This window comes from Ochotona curzoniae, unplaced genomic scaffold, assembly GCF_017591425.1.
Source record: "Ochotona curzoniae isolate NIBS_2020 unplaced genomic scaffold, NIBS_Ocur_1.0 contig_4895, whole genome shotgun sequence".
Classification (NCBI taxonomy): domain Eukaryota; kingdom Metazoa; phylum Chordata; class Mammalia; order Lagomorpha; family Ochotonidae; genus Ochotona; species Ochotona curzoniae.
In genome coordinates, this window is record NW_024466413.1 from 89,753 (window position 1) to 103,404 (window position 13,652).

General features: G+C 57.4%; 1 protein-coding gene across 4 annotated transcripts in view; it reads left to right on the plus strand.

The window, feature by feature from the left end:
• The window catches only part of AGO2 (argonaute RISC catalytic component 2), a 69,566-nt gene that overhangs the window by 45,496 nt on the left and 10,418 nt on the right, over nucleotides 1-13,652 (plus strand). For 3 of the 4 annotated variants that reach the window (XM_040988504.1, XM_040988501.1, XM_040988505.1), the window contains 9 exons: nucleotides 5,261-5,442; nucleotides 6,958-7,094; nucleotides 7,812-7,946; nucleotides 9,009-9,096; nucleotides 9,550-9,697; nucleotides 10,134-10,253; nucleotides 10,356-10,478; nucleotides 11,328-11,461; nucleotides 13,153-13,337. In XM_040988504.1, coding sequence (XP_040844438.1) covers nucleotides 5,261-5,442; nucleotides 6,958-7,094; nucleotides 7,812-7,946; nucleotides 9,009-9,096; nucleotides 9,550-9,697; nucleotides 10,134-10,253; nucleotides 10,356-10,478; nucleotides 11,328-11,461; nucleotides 13,153-13,337 — 1,252 coding nt within the window. Of the gene's footprint in view, nucleotides 1-4,307; nucleotides 4,311-5,260; nucleotides 5,443-6,957; nucleotides 7,095-7,811; nucleotides 7,947-9,008; nucleotides 9,097-9,549; nucleotides 9,698-10,133; nucleotides 10,254-10,355; nucleotides 10,479-11,327; nucleotides 11,462-13,152; nucleotides 13,338-13,652 lie in introns of all 4 variants that reach the window. The other variant, XM_040988502.1, reaches the window with a different exon arrangement.

Here is a 13,652-nt window from a genome sequence, read left to right on the forward strand (position 1 = left end):
TATCATCCCAATCAATTAAAAGCCCCGAAATTACAGCAGTAACAATTTGTAACGTTATGGAAGTAGTTGACATGGTATTGAGTAACCAACATGTTAAAAACGAAAAAAAAAAAAAAGGATGCAAGTTTTGAACCACATCCTGTGACTTCTACATTGACATTTCAATTATTAGTTTATATACAACTGGGTTCTATACACCTTAAAATGGCTATAGATTACTATTCAGCTGTCTCATGTCTATTTTAATTTTAGTATTTAGCAGTTTATAGCGTTGAAGCATGATTTTGCAGAACCTGGCTGTTTTTCAGGTAGTCTAACTCTCTAACTCTAACAAGACATATGTCAACAGTTTAGGTGAACAGTTTTAGGAGGGGTGTGCAGAGAAATCCTCAATACCTTAGTGAGGAGTAACTAATCTTTGTGTCCCACCCAGTGAGTTGTAAGTGCATCCCCGCTGACCGTTTCCTGTCTGTTTCCTTGTTATTCTCTTTCTATTCTAGTTTTTTGTTTTTGTTGTTTGCTTGTTTGTTAGTTTTGAGGGGTTTCCAGAACGATCCTGATGGTCATTGCCAGTGAGGGTGGGGACCCAAAGTCAGAATCAGGCAAGGACCAGAGAAAGCTCCTCTCCCTAGTTCCGAAGGAAGTTTACTGTTCTGTTTCTGCGGACCGCTCAGGGCTCCTGGTTGTCGTTCCGATGACCTTAGATCCTACAAGACAGGATTTGGGCTTCTTCCATCCCATGTGGGCGATCCAAACGGGGATGGGTGACCTCAGAGTTCTCGGCCTCTGAAGGCACTCCATTTCCCTGTGGTCTCCTTGGCAGTTGGGATGTAGTCCTTGGTGAGGATCTGGGAGTCTTCAGGGTTGGGATACAAGCCTCTTCCCGTCCACCTGCTCCACTCTGGGGTCCCCACCCGCTCCGTGCATATGACCTCCTGTTAAGAGGTTGTTGGGATTGCTCCTGATTCCCCCCATATGCCTTCGTAGTTTTGCTATTGTCTGATGCTGACGCGAGTCTGTTGTCTGAGTTACCAGTTATGATCCTGATAGGTTATACTTCCCGTCTCCCTCACACCTTCTCGGGTGATGTAAGATTTCTCTGCTCTCCCTCTCCACTTCTGAGTAGCATAAGGCCTTACAAGTATATTAGGTTTACAATTCTTTGATGTAGATCTAAGCAATCTGATTCATATCGGTTGTTGGTTCACTGGTTGCTGCACAGTATCTTATTGCATTACAGGCTGTTTGGGGTTGAAATAATATTACTGTTTTTCGGATTAACATGATTTCATAATAGCCCTATCAATAACAACAACAACAATAACATCAACAACAACTTATAGCACTCTGAAAAAATAACACGCCTCTGAGTAACCGACATATGTGTGACAAAAAGGTACATGCGTACCTAGGGGCACTCAGCACCCCTGACCCAGAACCTAGGAGTGCTCAGCACCCCTGGCCCAGCACCTGGGGGCACTCAGTATCCCTGGCCCAGCACCTAGGGGCACTCAGTACCCTGGCCCAGCACCTAGGAGTGCTCAGCACCCCTGGCCCAGCACCTAGTGAGTGCTCAGTACTCCTGGCCCAGCACCTACGGGCACTCAGTGCCTCTTCAGTTTGGCTCCAACCATTCTCCATTCCTGGACGGTTAGGGGCATCCCAGGGCGTGCCCAGCCCCGACGCCCCACGGTGGCATTGTGCAATTCCAGCCACCCACCGCCTGCTCGCTTTGTGTTTGTAAGGTTTATTTATACACGCATTTTAAAGAATGACAGAGAAAGAAAGAAGCTCATTGAGAGAAACCTTCCTTCTGCTGGTTGGCTCCTGCAGCGGCTGTACCAGGAGCCAGAAGCTGTACCCAGCTCTCCCATGTGGCTGTCAGGGGCACAAGTGCCTGAGCTGGCCTGCTTCCCAAGCACATTGACAGGGAACTGGGGTGGGAGCTGGGCAGCAGGACTCCAGCCTGCACTCCAGCATCAGGGGTGCTGGCTCAGAGGGGCAACGGGCCATGGGTCCCGGCTGGCCTCTGTTGGTGCTACAGCAGGCCCTGGGCAGTGCCTGGCCATAAATGGCAGGGGCTGCAAGTCCCTAGCCCTGCACACTGTCCTGGCCCTGCCTTGTGTCTATCCCTGGCCAGGACCAGGAGCACCCAGCACCTTGTACCTTGCAGGCATGCCTGCGGAGACTGGATCCCTCCCACGACATGTTGGGTCTGTTGGCCTGCAGTTGTCCGTTCCCTGGGTACCCGCCAGCCCGTGGCCTCTGTGGAGAGGTCCCAAGGCAGGTGTCCCGTGGGCTGGCTGACAGGTTCACTGAGTGCAGCAGCTGTCCCCATGGCTGGGGAGTGTCCTCACCTGCCACGTCCCACTCAGGGCAGGTGACTAACAGCCTCAGCCACCGTGGCCGCACCTGCACCATTGCTGCATGTCCCTAACATGCTGCTCCGCCCACTGAGTGATGTCACCAGGGAAGCTTCTTCCTGGCCTAGTGCCCTCCCCTGGCAGCTTGGAGGGGCCTTCAGCATTGCCATCTGGGCTGGTGGGATCGGATTCCACAACCCCACTGCTGGGCAGGCCCTGGCTGGCAACATGTCAGGCAGAGGCTTGTCTGGCAGGCAGAGTGAAAGACCTTCCTTCTGCTGGTTCACCCTCTAAATGGCTGCGGTGGCCCAGGCTGGACTAAGGCCAGGAGCCAGGAGTTCCGTGTGGGTCACCCATGTGGATGCAGTGGCCCAAACGTTCTGACCATCTCATGCTGCTTTCCCAGGACATTGACAGGGAGCCTGATGGGAAGTGAAACAGCTGAGACTTAATCAGTACCCATGTGCCAATAGCAGTGCCACTGGCTGTCACCAGCTCCCCCAGAGGAGTTCCTACAGAGCATGTAACAATGACTGCCCGGCCCCAGCTCTCACAAGTGCAGTGTATGTGCCGGCCTCCTGTGCCGCCGTCCAGGCGAATCGTCAGCTCCCGGTTAGCTGCGCATGCTGTGGCCTGTGCACACCATTGCTTTCTCTTCCTCTGTTGCCCATTGACTCTGTCCTTGGCACCAGGCATGCCTAGACCCTGTGAGCTCGTCCCCTACAGCCAGCCCCGGCACTGGCTCTGCCCTTGTCTCAGCTGTCCTCCGTGGTGTGGAGGCCACGCCGGCACCTGCTCTGACCCGAGGGCGCTGTTGACTTTCCCTGCAGGCAGTGCCCCTCATGACCTGGCTGGGGCTTTATTAGGAGTTGTGCCTCATGCTGGCTAGCTCCCTGTGCCCACAGCCAGGTCCTGGCAGCTTGTACCCCGTCCCTGAGTGTGCTGCCATGCTCATGTGCTGTTAGAACTCTCCCCCACCCCTGTTTAAGATGATTTATTGATTTGAAAGGGAGAGTTGTAGAGAGAGGCCTTCCACCCATATACTTATTCACAATGGCCAGGGTTGACCAGGAGAAAGCCAGGAGCCGCAAGTCCCATCTCAGCCGCCCGAGTGGGTGCAGGGCCCCAGCACGTGGGCCGTCCTTTGCTGTTTTACCCAGGCACATTAGCAGGAAGCTGGATTGGAAGTGGAGCGACCAGGAGTCAAACCAGCAGCCCTATGGGATGCTGGTGTCACAGGTAGTAACTTCTTTTTCATTTTTATTGAAAAGCCAGATTTACAGAAAGGAGAAGAAGATCTTCCATCCAGCGGTTCACTCTCCAAGTGGCCTCAATGGCCAGAGCTGATCTGATCCGAAGCCAGGAACCAGGAGTTTCTTCCAGGTCTCCCACGTGGGTGCAGGGTCCCAAGGCTTTGGGCCGTCCTCGACCATTTCCCAGGCCACAGGCAGGGGAGCTGGATGGGAAAAGGGAGCAGCTAGGACACAAACCAGTCCTGGGATCCTTGCACATGCAAGGCGAGGATTTAGCTACGAGGCTGTTGTGCCAGGTCTGCTGACCTGTGGCTCTGGCTACCGTACCACAATGCCGACCCCAAGTCTCTTTTTCAGTGTTTGCTTATTTTCATCTACTCGAATGGCAAAGCATCAAAAGGCCTTTACTCCCGAATCCCTCTGATAGCCAGGGCTGGGCCAGTCCAAAGCTAGGAGTCCAGGACTCCATCGAGTGTCCCACATGCATGACAGGGACTCAGGGCCTCACCTGCTGCCCGCCCCTCCCCCAGGCACCTTAGCAGGGAATGGACGTAGAGCCAGAGCAGCCCACGCTCCAGTAGGTCGGAAACTGGGCTGTGCCGCACCGCCCGTCTCCCTGCTGGGCTCTAAGGATTCTTGTTCACTGCTGTGCTCGGTGCAAGGACCTGTGAGACGTCTGGTTTGGAGCCAGCAGGTGCAGTGGTGCTCTGAGGGCTGTTGGGCCAGAGCACATGTACCTAGGGATGCTCGGGTGTGCAGATGACAGCGTGGAGTCTGCTCCCTGGAGATCCAGGCAAGGTGTGGCAGTAGGCCAGGGTGCGGCTTGTGTTGTCCTGGAATGTGAAGGCAGCCTGGTGCAGGCACAGGCGCAGCAACCTGGGGAAGGCACCTGGTTCCCGCAGGTGTTACCAATACCTGCCCTAAGTGACTAAGGCTGGGCACCTGCAGCCCCAGCCCATGCTGAGGGCCTGGCCACTCCATGCATCACCTGCCTAGTACAAGGGCCTCTGGGGGCCCTCTCTGCCTCTGCCATTTATGGTGCTGTTTCTCGTGCTGTGTTTAATCTCTGAGTGTGTGTGTCTAACAAGCGCCGGGGTCTCTGTCGCTGAGTTTCTTGGCATTTAGGATCCGTGTAAAAGCAGACATCCCATGAACACTGGGAGGTGCGGTGAGCAGGCCGCAAGATCACCTTCATCACCACTGAGTGGGTTTGCAAGTGCCCGGTGGTGTCGGTGGGCTCGCTGTGCGCCTGACCCTAGAGGGAGCCAGGGACAATGGAGCGTATCTCACCGCCGCTGGAGGCGGTGGCCGTCGCCATCAAGGAGCTGGCTTTGGGACGGTGATGGAGATGCTGCTTGGAATGCCCCGGGCCCTGGCAGACTGCCTTGCTTGCAGCTGATGGGCACTCCTGGGCACAGTAGGAGCTGACTCCGGTGGGAGACCTCAGGGAGCACTGAGCTCCTGCCTTGCATCCTGCCCAGCTCCTGCCACTGTGGTCACGTGGGGAGTGAAGCAGAGGGCGGGGCTTCTGTCTGCCTCTCAAAGACAGCGAAGCCAACAAGCTGAATACCACTTCACGTGCAGCCCCCACTAGACAGAAATGAAGACTGGCCCGACACTGACCTGTGAACCTTGACCCCACAGGTGGAGCTGGAGGTCACACTGCCGGGCGAGGGCAAGGACCGCATCTTCAAGGTGTCCATCAAGTGGGTGTCGTGCGTGAGCCTGCAGGCATTGCACGATGCACTTTCGGGGCGGCTCCCCAGCGTCCCCTTCGAGACGATCCAGGCCCTGGATGTGGTCATGAGGCACTTGCCGTCCATGAGGTGAGGGTGCCACGTGAGACCCCAGGCCCAGGGCACCTGCTGCTGGCCCTGGAGGTGTCCTGAGACGTCTGTGCTCTGTCCGAGAAAGTCTACTTCCGGAGTTGGCGGGGAAGGTGCAGGTGCCCTGGGCACGAGTCACCAACAGAGCTGAGTCAGAAAGTGGGTCGCCTGTATCATCCCCTGGACCTGTGTGGGCTGCACACATGGCACTTGGAGCCTATCCCTGCATGTCCATCCCCTGGGAGCATTCCTACGCTTCAGGCTTCTGTTTTTCCCCACTTCACAGTGCACCAACAATTACCACTTCAGAATGCCAAGGTGAGGGGAGGCAGCCATTCAGGTCTCCCATGGACCAGGGCCTGGACAGTGCCCTGCCTGGTGTCTTTGGGAGGCTGGCAGGTGAGAAGACAGCCAACCCTGGGGCACCTGTCTTACGTTGTGCCTCCTTGACCTCAGGCAAAGCCTGCGCCCTCCTTCAGCTTCAAGGGGTTGGCACTGCCTTGGTGGCTGCGTAGAACACGCGCAGGACCAGGCGAGGGGTTCCAGAGGGCGTCTTGGATCAGAGACCAGATAGACCCCGTCACTTGGGTAGGGACCCCGCCCATCATCTCACTGCTTGGAACCTCTGCCAGAGAGAGGGAAGGTAGAGGCGCTGGCATCAGGGATGGCTGCCCCGGTCTGGCTGGTTCTGAGTGGCAGGGATTACTATGGCTTTGCTGCCCCAGATCTTGGTGGGCTCTGCAGTCGGGGGGGGAAGTGCTGTTTTTGCTGGGGACTATCAATAGCCAGAGAGGCAGGAGCGACAAGCCACAGCTACAAATGCAGTCTGTAGTGGGTGGAAATGGTGTTTGGCTGGCGTCCTGCGGACAGGCCTCCACTTGTGCCACCTGGTAATGAGATTGTGCCAAGGGGACTTGGTGTCTGCTGTGGTCAGCAGGGTTAGCTCCCCATGCAGCCTCGGGCCCTGTGGAGCTGTGTGCTGCTGTGTCCCCACTGCCCTTGCACGCCTCCTGTCCCGGTAGGGGGCCTGGTGGCTGGAGTACCAGGTCGGTGAGGTCCTCGAGCCCTGACTGTTCCTGCGGCCCCACCCAGCCACAGCTGAGGTCAGCCAGCACTCTTTCGCCTGTGCTTCTGTACATGGCAGAGCCCCATTCTAGGAAGTCCTAGATGGGACGTACTGCACTGCCTGATGGGAGGCTGCACTGCCTGATGGGAGGCTGCACTGCCTGATAGAAAGTAAGCACCAGAGACCATCAGGGGAGGGAGGCTGGCCGGGTCCATGTCGCCGTCTCACTGTTCCTGCAGCCAAGCGTGAGGCCTCCCTGGGCTGCTACTCGCACCGCATTCCCCCAAGCAGGCCGGAGCTGCAGGCAGGAGCGTGGGGCAGGGGAGGCAGTGTCCGGGGCGTGGAGCTCCTCGAGCTTTCCACATGTGTGTGTGCACATGCTTGTATCTGCATGGCGCAGCAGCCTGTGGGCCTGGAGCATGTGTGACGCTGTGCTCTGCTGGTTCCAGGTACACCCCCGTGGGCCGCTCCTTCTTCACCGCGTCCGAGGGCTGCTCCAACCCGCTGGGCGGGGGCCGGGAGGTGTGGTTCGGCTTCCATCAGTCTGTCCGGCCCTCCCTTTGGAAAATGATGCTGAACATTGACGGTAAGCTGGGCCCCGCGGTCTGCACTGCAGCCTGGGCTGGAATCGAGCCCAGGGCCGGCCAGCACGTGGCAGGGTGCAGGTCAGGTGCCTGCCTGGTTCCAGGATAACCTGGTTAATCTACAGCCCTGGTTCTCCTCTCGCATGCAGCCTGCTGGTCCAGCTTGGGGTGTTGGCAGCCTATACTGGGAGTGTGTGGGTGGTTCTCTGTGGCAGATGCCACTGTCCGTGTGCTGAAGGCGAGAGCAGCAGCTGACGGTGTCTCGTCTCATGGGTCTGAACTTGGCACTGGCTGCAGCTTCCTGTTCACGGAGACCTTGCTGAGCAGCCATGATCGTTCAAATTGCTGGTCCCTACCACCCGTGCCTGACCCAGGAGGAAGCCAGCAGCTGGGAGCTGGGCCTCTCTCCTGGGCCTCACATACAGAGAGTGGAGATGGGAGGAGGGGGTCGGTCCCGTGTGGGAGTCAGTCATTATGGGAAGCCAGGAGGACATGAGATCAGTCTGTCCAGAAGCGCGTTTGTTGAGGAACAACTGTGTGAAATGTGCAAGTGAAATACCATGGTATAAGTTAAATGTTTTAAGTTTTAAAAAAGTGTGCCCAAGGCAGAAAATTCTGCAAAATTCAAAGCGCACGTGTATCAGAACCTGTGGGGTGGTGTGTGTGTGAGCGGGCAGGCTGCCCATCCTTCACACCCCGCTGCCCCTTCCTGTCCACAGTTTCCGCGACAGCATTCTACAAGGCACAGCCAGTCATCGAGTTTGTCTGTGAAGTTTTGGATTTTAAAAGTATTGAAGAACAACAGAAACCTCTGACTGATTCCCAAAGGGTCAAGTTTACCAAAGAAATCAAAGGTAAGCGCGCCGGGCAGGCAGCGGCTACCACTGGGCAGCACCTAGGTGCTGGCAGCCACACTTCTCCAGGGAGTACAGCTGTGTGTAGGGCAGGAGCAGATACGAGGGTTAGAAACACTCTAGTGGCCACCATTGCTTGCTCAGAACATGTGCTTGAGAATGTTCTAGAACATGAGGCTGTTCTTTCACATATCCCTGGCATACGTGTGCCTTGGAAGGCCACAGATTCGAAGCTTCCTGCCCTTCCGCAGCAGGCAGTGCAGCTCTTCATGCATTTTACCTGCCACATGGTCCCCAACCCATGAGTGGAGGGCATCGCGGTGCCGGGGGTCCCACAGGGCTTCTGTGGGCACAGAGCCATGAGCAGTGTATGCCCACCCTCCCTACAACCCTGCGTGGTCCCTGGCCAGCACACGGGGGCTTCTGTTCCAGCACGGTGAAGAGACAGATGGTTGAGATGGAAGAACTTTATTGAATAACAGTACCAGAGACTGCAGGCAAGGGTTGGCTGGAAGAGTTCGCCCAAGTGACTGTTGGTGCCAGTGGTGGGCAGTGTTGCTTCCTGCCCCTGGCCTGGGCAAGGGCTGTGTATCTTGCAGACTCGCAATCATGTGGGGCGGGGCTTCCCACCAGGAAGGCCGTCTTCTTGGTGGGTGTCTAGGAAGGTTAGCCATTTACAGGGCGCACCCTGATCGGTCTAGGGTGACCCCGATGGGCCCCTTTGACAGGCAGAGCCATTGAGTTTTTGGCTATGAGAGGTCACCATGATGAACTTGAGGCTCCTGCTAGCTGGGCCTGTTTGCCAGGTATGAGGTTGACCAATTCTGCCCCACCAGCAAGTCCTAGAGGTCCCCGTGTCCCAACTCTGGCTTTGCCAGGTTATCTGTGTTTTTTGGGTGGATGCTGTCCCCTGGCTGAGGCAGCTGCAGATGTGGCCGTTGCCACGAGCCTCCCTCCCTTCCCTTGGGGGCTGGAGCTCAACTCTGGCAGACCATGGTGAGCCGCGGAGCTGTCCCTGCAGGTACAGGCTGAACACAGCCCTGAAGCCCGCTCTGTCCACAGGTCTAAAGGTGGAAATCACGCACTGTGGGCAGATGAAGAGGAAGTACCGTGTCTGCAACGTGACCCGACGGCCTGCCAGCCACCAGACGTAAGCCGCCTCCCCAGCCTGGTGTCTGAGCACGGGAGGAAGTTGTTTGCCATCCAGTCCTTGGCCGCGGGGGTATCAGGCAGGCATGGGCTCCTGCCCTCCACGGGTGTGGTGTGGCCACTTGAGGGACTTGGTTTGGCCTGCGGGTTGTCCCAGAGTCATTGCCTGACTGCAGGGCATGGCGCTGTGTTCGTGCTCCAGGACCACAGCCAGCAGCAGGCTGGCCCTGCTGTCCGCTTCCCTGGTCAGAGGCCAGGTGCATGGGATGGAGCAGAGCAGTCAGTGCAGAAGCCGACACTCATGGCTTTGCACCCACGTGGGTCTGCCCTCTGGGAATGGCCACACCCTGGCCTTCCATGTGAATGCTGATTCTCTATGCACCTGAAAGGCACGCGCAGGGGTGGCTGGCTCCAGTGGCATCCACCCCCTCCTGAGCTGCCACTCTGTCCCCAGGTTCCCACTGCAGCAAGAGAGCGGGCAGACAGTGGAGTGCACGGTGGCCCAGTACTTCAAGGACAGGCACAAGCTGGTTCTGCGTTACCCCCACCTCCCGTGTCTGCAGGTCGGCCAGGAGCAGAAGCATACCTACCTTCCCCTGGAGGCAAGTCTCGCCCTGCGTGCGGCTAGACAGCTTGGGCAATGCCCCAGCCGTCCCTAGCCTACTCCCTCTCTCTCTCCTCTCATCCCCTCTCTCCCTTTGCCGGTCAAATTAAAAAAAAAAAAAAAAAAAGAAATCCTTTAAAAACCAACCTAACTTACCTTGGGAAAATCAAGTACTGAGACTGGAGAGCCAGCATCTCTTCCTTCAGAGTCAAGTTCTCGGCCAGCTCCTGATGGCTGCCTTGGGGTCCTGGCTTCTCTTGGCCTAGCTCTGGGGGCCTTCTACCTGCAGCCAGCCCACAGACCTTCCTGGGGAGCATGTCAGGGGCCTGTGGAGTCCCCACAGACTGTGGAGATGGATGAGGCTCTGCGGGCAGAGCCCTGCCTCGCTGCCTGCTACCCCTGCTGTTGACACCTGTCGCTGTGTGTCCCCACAGGTCTGCAATATCGTGGCTGGTCAGAGATGCATAAAAAAACTAACAGACAATCAGACCTCAACCATGATCAGAGCCACTGCCAGGTCGGCACCCGATCGGCAAGAAGAGATCAGCAAGCTGGTGGGTGCTGCGTGGAGTCCTTGTCGTGTCCACGTCAGGGCTGTGGCGGGGGCACGCTGGCCGGCAGGACCCTGGCTTACCCGGCTCTGCTCCCTCTCATAGATGCGAAGCGCCAGCTTCAACACAGACCCATACGTTCGTGAGTTTGGAATCATGGTCAAGGATGAGATGACAGACGTGACGGGGCGGGTCCTGCAGCCGCCTTCCATCCTGTACGGGGGCAGGGTAGGTGTTGGGCGGGCAGGGGACATGGCTTTCAAGAGGCAGCCCTCCCCTGCAGGTGGACCACGGTACAGGCTGAGCCTGTGAGATGGGACTCGCAGCCCCTACTGCATCCACGAGCTTTTGAGTATGTCCTTTTGGTGATCCAGGGCCTCCAACTCCATCTTGCTGAGCTGGTGCCAGGCATCAGTTCAGTCTTCAGAACAGGGCCACCAGTTCATGCGTCTGGGCCAGCTGGGCCTGTGGCCGTGAATGCACAGGTTCAGGCTGTGGGCTGTCGCCTGCGGAGAAGGCTGGCGTGGAGCACAGCAGCGAGGTTCCCTTCTGTGGTGTGTGAAGACTGCACACACGCTCATATTGCTCAAGCTGGAATAAGGCTAGCTGCCTTGAGGAGCCCAGGAGAGCATCGGGGCCCTGGCCTGGTGCCTCAGGCCTCGGGCACCGTCGCCTCACAGGCCTTGGGCAGGCGTCAGACCATCGCCTGCGTGAACACTGTTCTTCCTGTCCCAGCCCTAGTCCTTGCAAACACCTGAACACGGTGTTGAGCTTCCTCAAGGACAACGCTGAGCTGGTCCTGTCCCTGTAAGGCATGGCGGCTGACATTATTGCACATTGCAGTGCCTTCGCCCTCTGACATCTCGGCATCCATGCTGCCCCAGCTGCCCTGCCACCCTCTGCTCATCCCTCCACCCACCTGTGCAGGGTGTCTATAGTGCTGGGCAGCTTGGAGGTGGGGGACACCTCCAAGGTTAAGTTCTCGTCCTCTGGGAAACTGCAGAGCAAATGGCGACGAAGCTCAAAGCTCCAGGAGTGTGTTTCTCACTTGTCACTCTGAATCCCTTCTCATTATAGAATAAAGCAATTGCCACACCTGTCCAAGGTGTCTGGGATATGCGGAACAAGCAGTTCCACACGGGCATTGAGATCAAGGTGTGGGCCATCGCCTGCTTCGCACCCCAGCGCCAGTGCACCGAAGTCCACCTCAAGTAAGCCAGCAGCACGTGTCACTTCACGCCTGTCGATGCAGTGAGCTTGAGAAAAGCGAGGCAGCTGGGACAGGGCGGTGCAGGCAGAGGCAGGAGGCCGGACAGTTGTCTTTCCTTCACAGGCCAAGGGAAGGGTGGGAAGAAGGGGAGAAGGAGCACTCCGGACACATGCTCTGCCCGTGCCCTGGCAGCCCTGGCACAGAAGCAAGGAGGAAACTGGGACTGATGGGCATGGGTGGATGTGGCAGAAAAACTTTCTTACAAGATTTATTTATGTATTTTTGTTTATTTGAAAGAGAGTTAGAGAGGGAGAGAGATCTTCCATCTGCTAGTTTACTCCCCAAAAGGCCATTACGTCCAGAACTGGACTGCTCTGCATCCAGGAGCCGGAAATTTCATCCTGGTCTCCCGCATGGGTATAGGGTCCCAAGCACTGGGGGCATCCTTTGCTGCTTTCCCAGGCCATCAGCAGGGGCTGGATCTGAAGTAGAACAGCTGGGACTTGAACTGGTACCCATGTGCAATGCTGGCGTCACCCACTGCACCATCACACTGGTCCTGATCAGCTAGACAGAGTTGGCAGCTCGAAGAATCCAGACTCTGGGGGACTCAGGCTGCTGGGCGTGGCAACTGCCAGTGCGATGACCTGGAAGCAGGAGTGCGGCGCAGGGGCTGCGGCCACTGCTGGTGAAGCCCATGTGCTTCTCAGTGCTGGTCCCAGCTCAGCTGCCTCTGACCAGCCTCCTGTGCTGCGCCCGCTGAGAGCAGTCGGGGAGGACTCAGGTGCATGGGCCCCAGTTGGCAGCCCCGATGGAGTGCCAGGCTCCTGTCTGGAACCCATCATCCCGTCTAAGGCAGCCCAGCTACCGCAGGCATTTGGAGGGGCAACCATCTGTCTCTCTGATTTCTAAATACATGACAGGAATCACCCACCACCTTCCCGAAGCTGCACGGATATGCAAGAAATTGAACAGCTAACTGGCTGAGTTCGTATTAATTCACCATGTCCCCCAGATTCTAGAAAGCAAAGTGTTTGTTGGCTTGATCAGCAGAGTTAGAGAGAGAGAAAAGTCTTCCATCTGCTGCTTCCCTATCCAAATGGCCACAGAGCTGGGCCAGGCCAGAACCCAGAGCCTCGTCTACGTCTGCCACGTGGACGCAGGGCACAGGCACTTGGGCCACACTCTGCTGCCTCCCCAGGCACGTTAGTAGATGCATGGCAGCTCACATACAGGCTGCTGGAGTTGCAGACTGTGACCTGGCCCGCTGTGCCACAATACCAACCTACTTCAGCAGTAGCCATTGCTTTGCTCCCCACCGACCCAAGCTGCGGGCACCGTGTTGCCTTGGGCTGCTTGGTTTCCTCGGCTGGTTAGCCAAGTCTTGGGTGGTACCAGCCAGAGTCACTGTGGAGTGCATAGGGACAGTAGCTGAGACTGTCCCATTGTCACACCCCAGGGCTTGCTGCATGGGCTTTGAAAGGTCAGGCTGTCTCCACCAGCAGCCTGGGGTGTCCGGTGGCAAGGCAGTGTGAACAGTCGGGACCTTCTCTGTCCTGCTGGAGGTAGCACCGTGCAGGCCTGAGTCCCTGTGTGGACCTGGCATGCTTGATTTTATTGGGGTCCCACTGGGGCATGCTCACAGTGCCCCCGTCTTATAGCATGGGGTGCTGATGCTGCTGTCTTGTTTAGGTCCTTCACGGAGCAGCTGAGGAAGATCTCACGAGATGCAGGGATGCCCATCCAGGGCCAGCCGTGCTTCTGCAAGTATGCCCAGGGCGCCGACAGCGTGGAGCCCATGTTCCGGCACCTAAAGAACACGTATGCCGGCCTGCAGCTCGTGGTGGTCATTCTGCCCGGCAAGACACCCGTCTATGGTTGGTATCTGCAGGGCTAGCGTTGGCTGGCTGCATGCCACTCTGCCTGCCTGCAGAGGAGGTGGGCGGGCGGACTGGCTGCCGCCCTGCTGATCAGAGTGCAGGGTGAGGCCACATTGCTGGCAACTCCTCAGGCTGGGAGCCCAGGGCTCAGAGCGGCGTCTGGCCCACCCCATGCAGTGCGGGAGCCCTGTACCCCGTTGGCGCCCACTGGGACTCGGGGCTCTGTCTTTGTTCTTCACATGCCGTTCTGGAGCCCAGCTGGCCGGGAGAGAGCCAGAGTGTGCAGGGACATGGAGGATGTTTCCAGGGTAT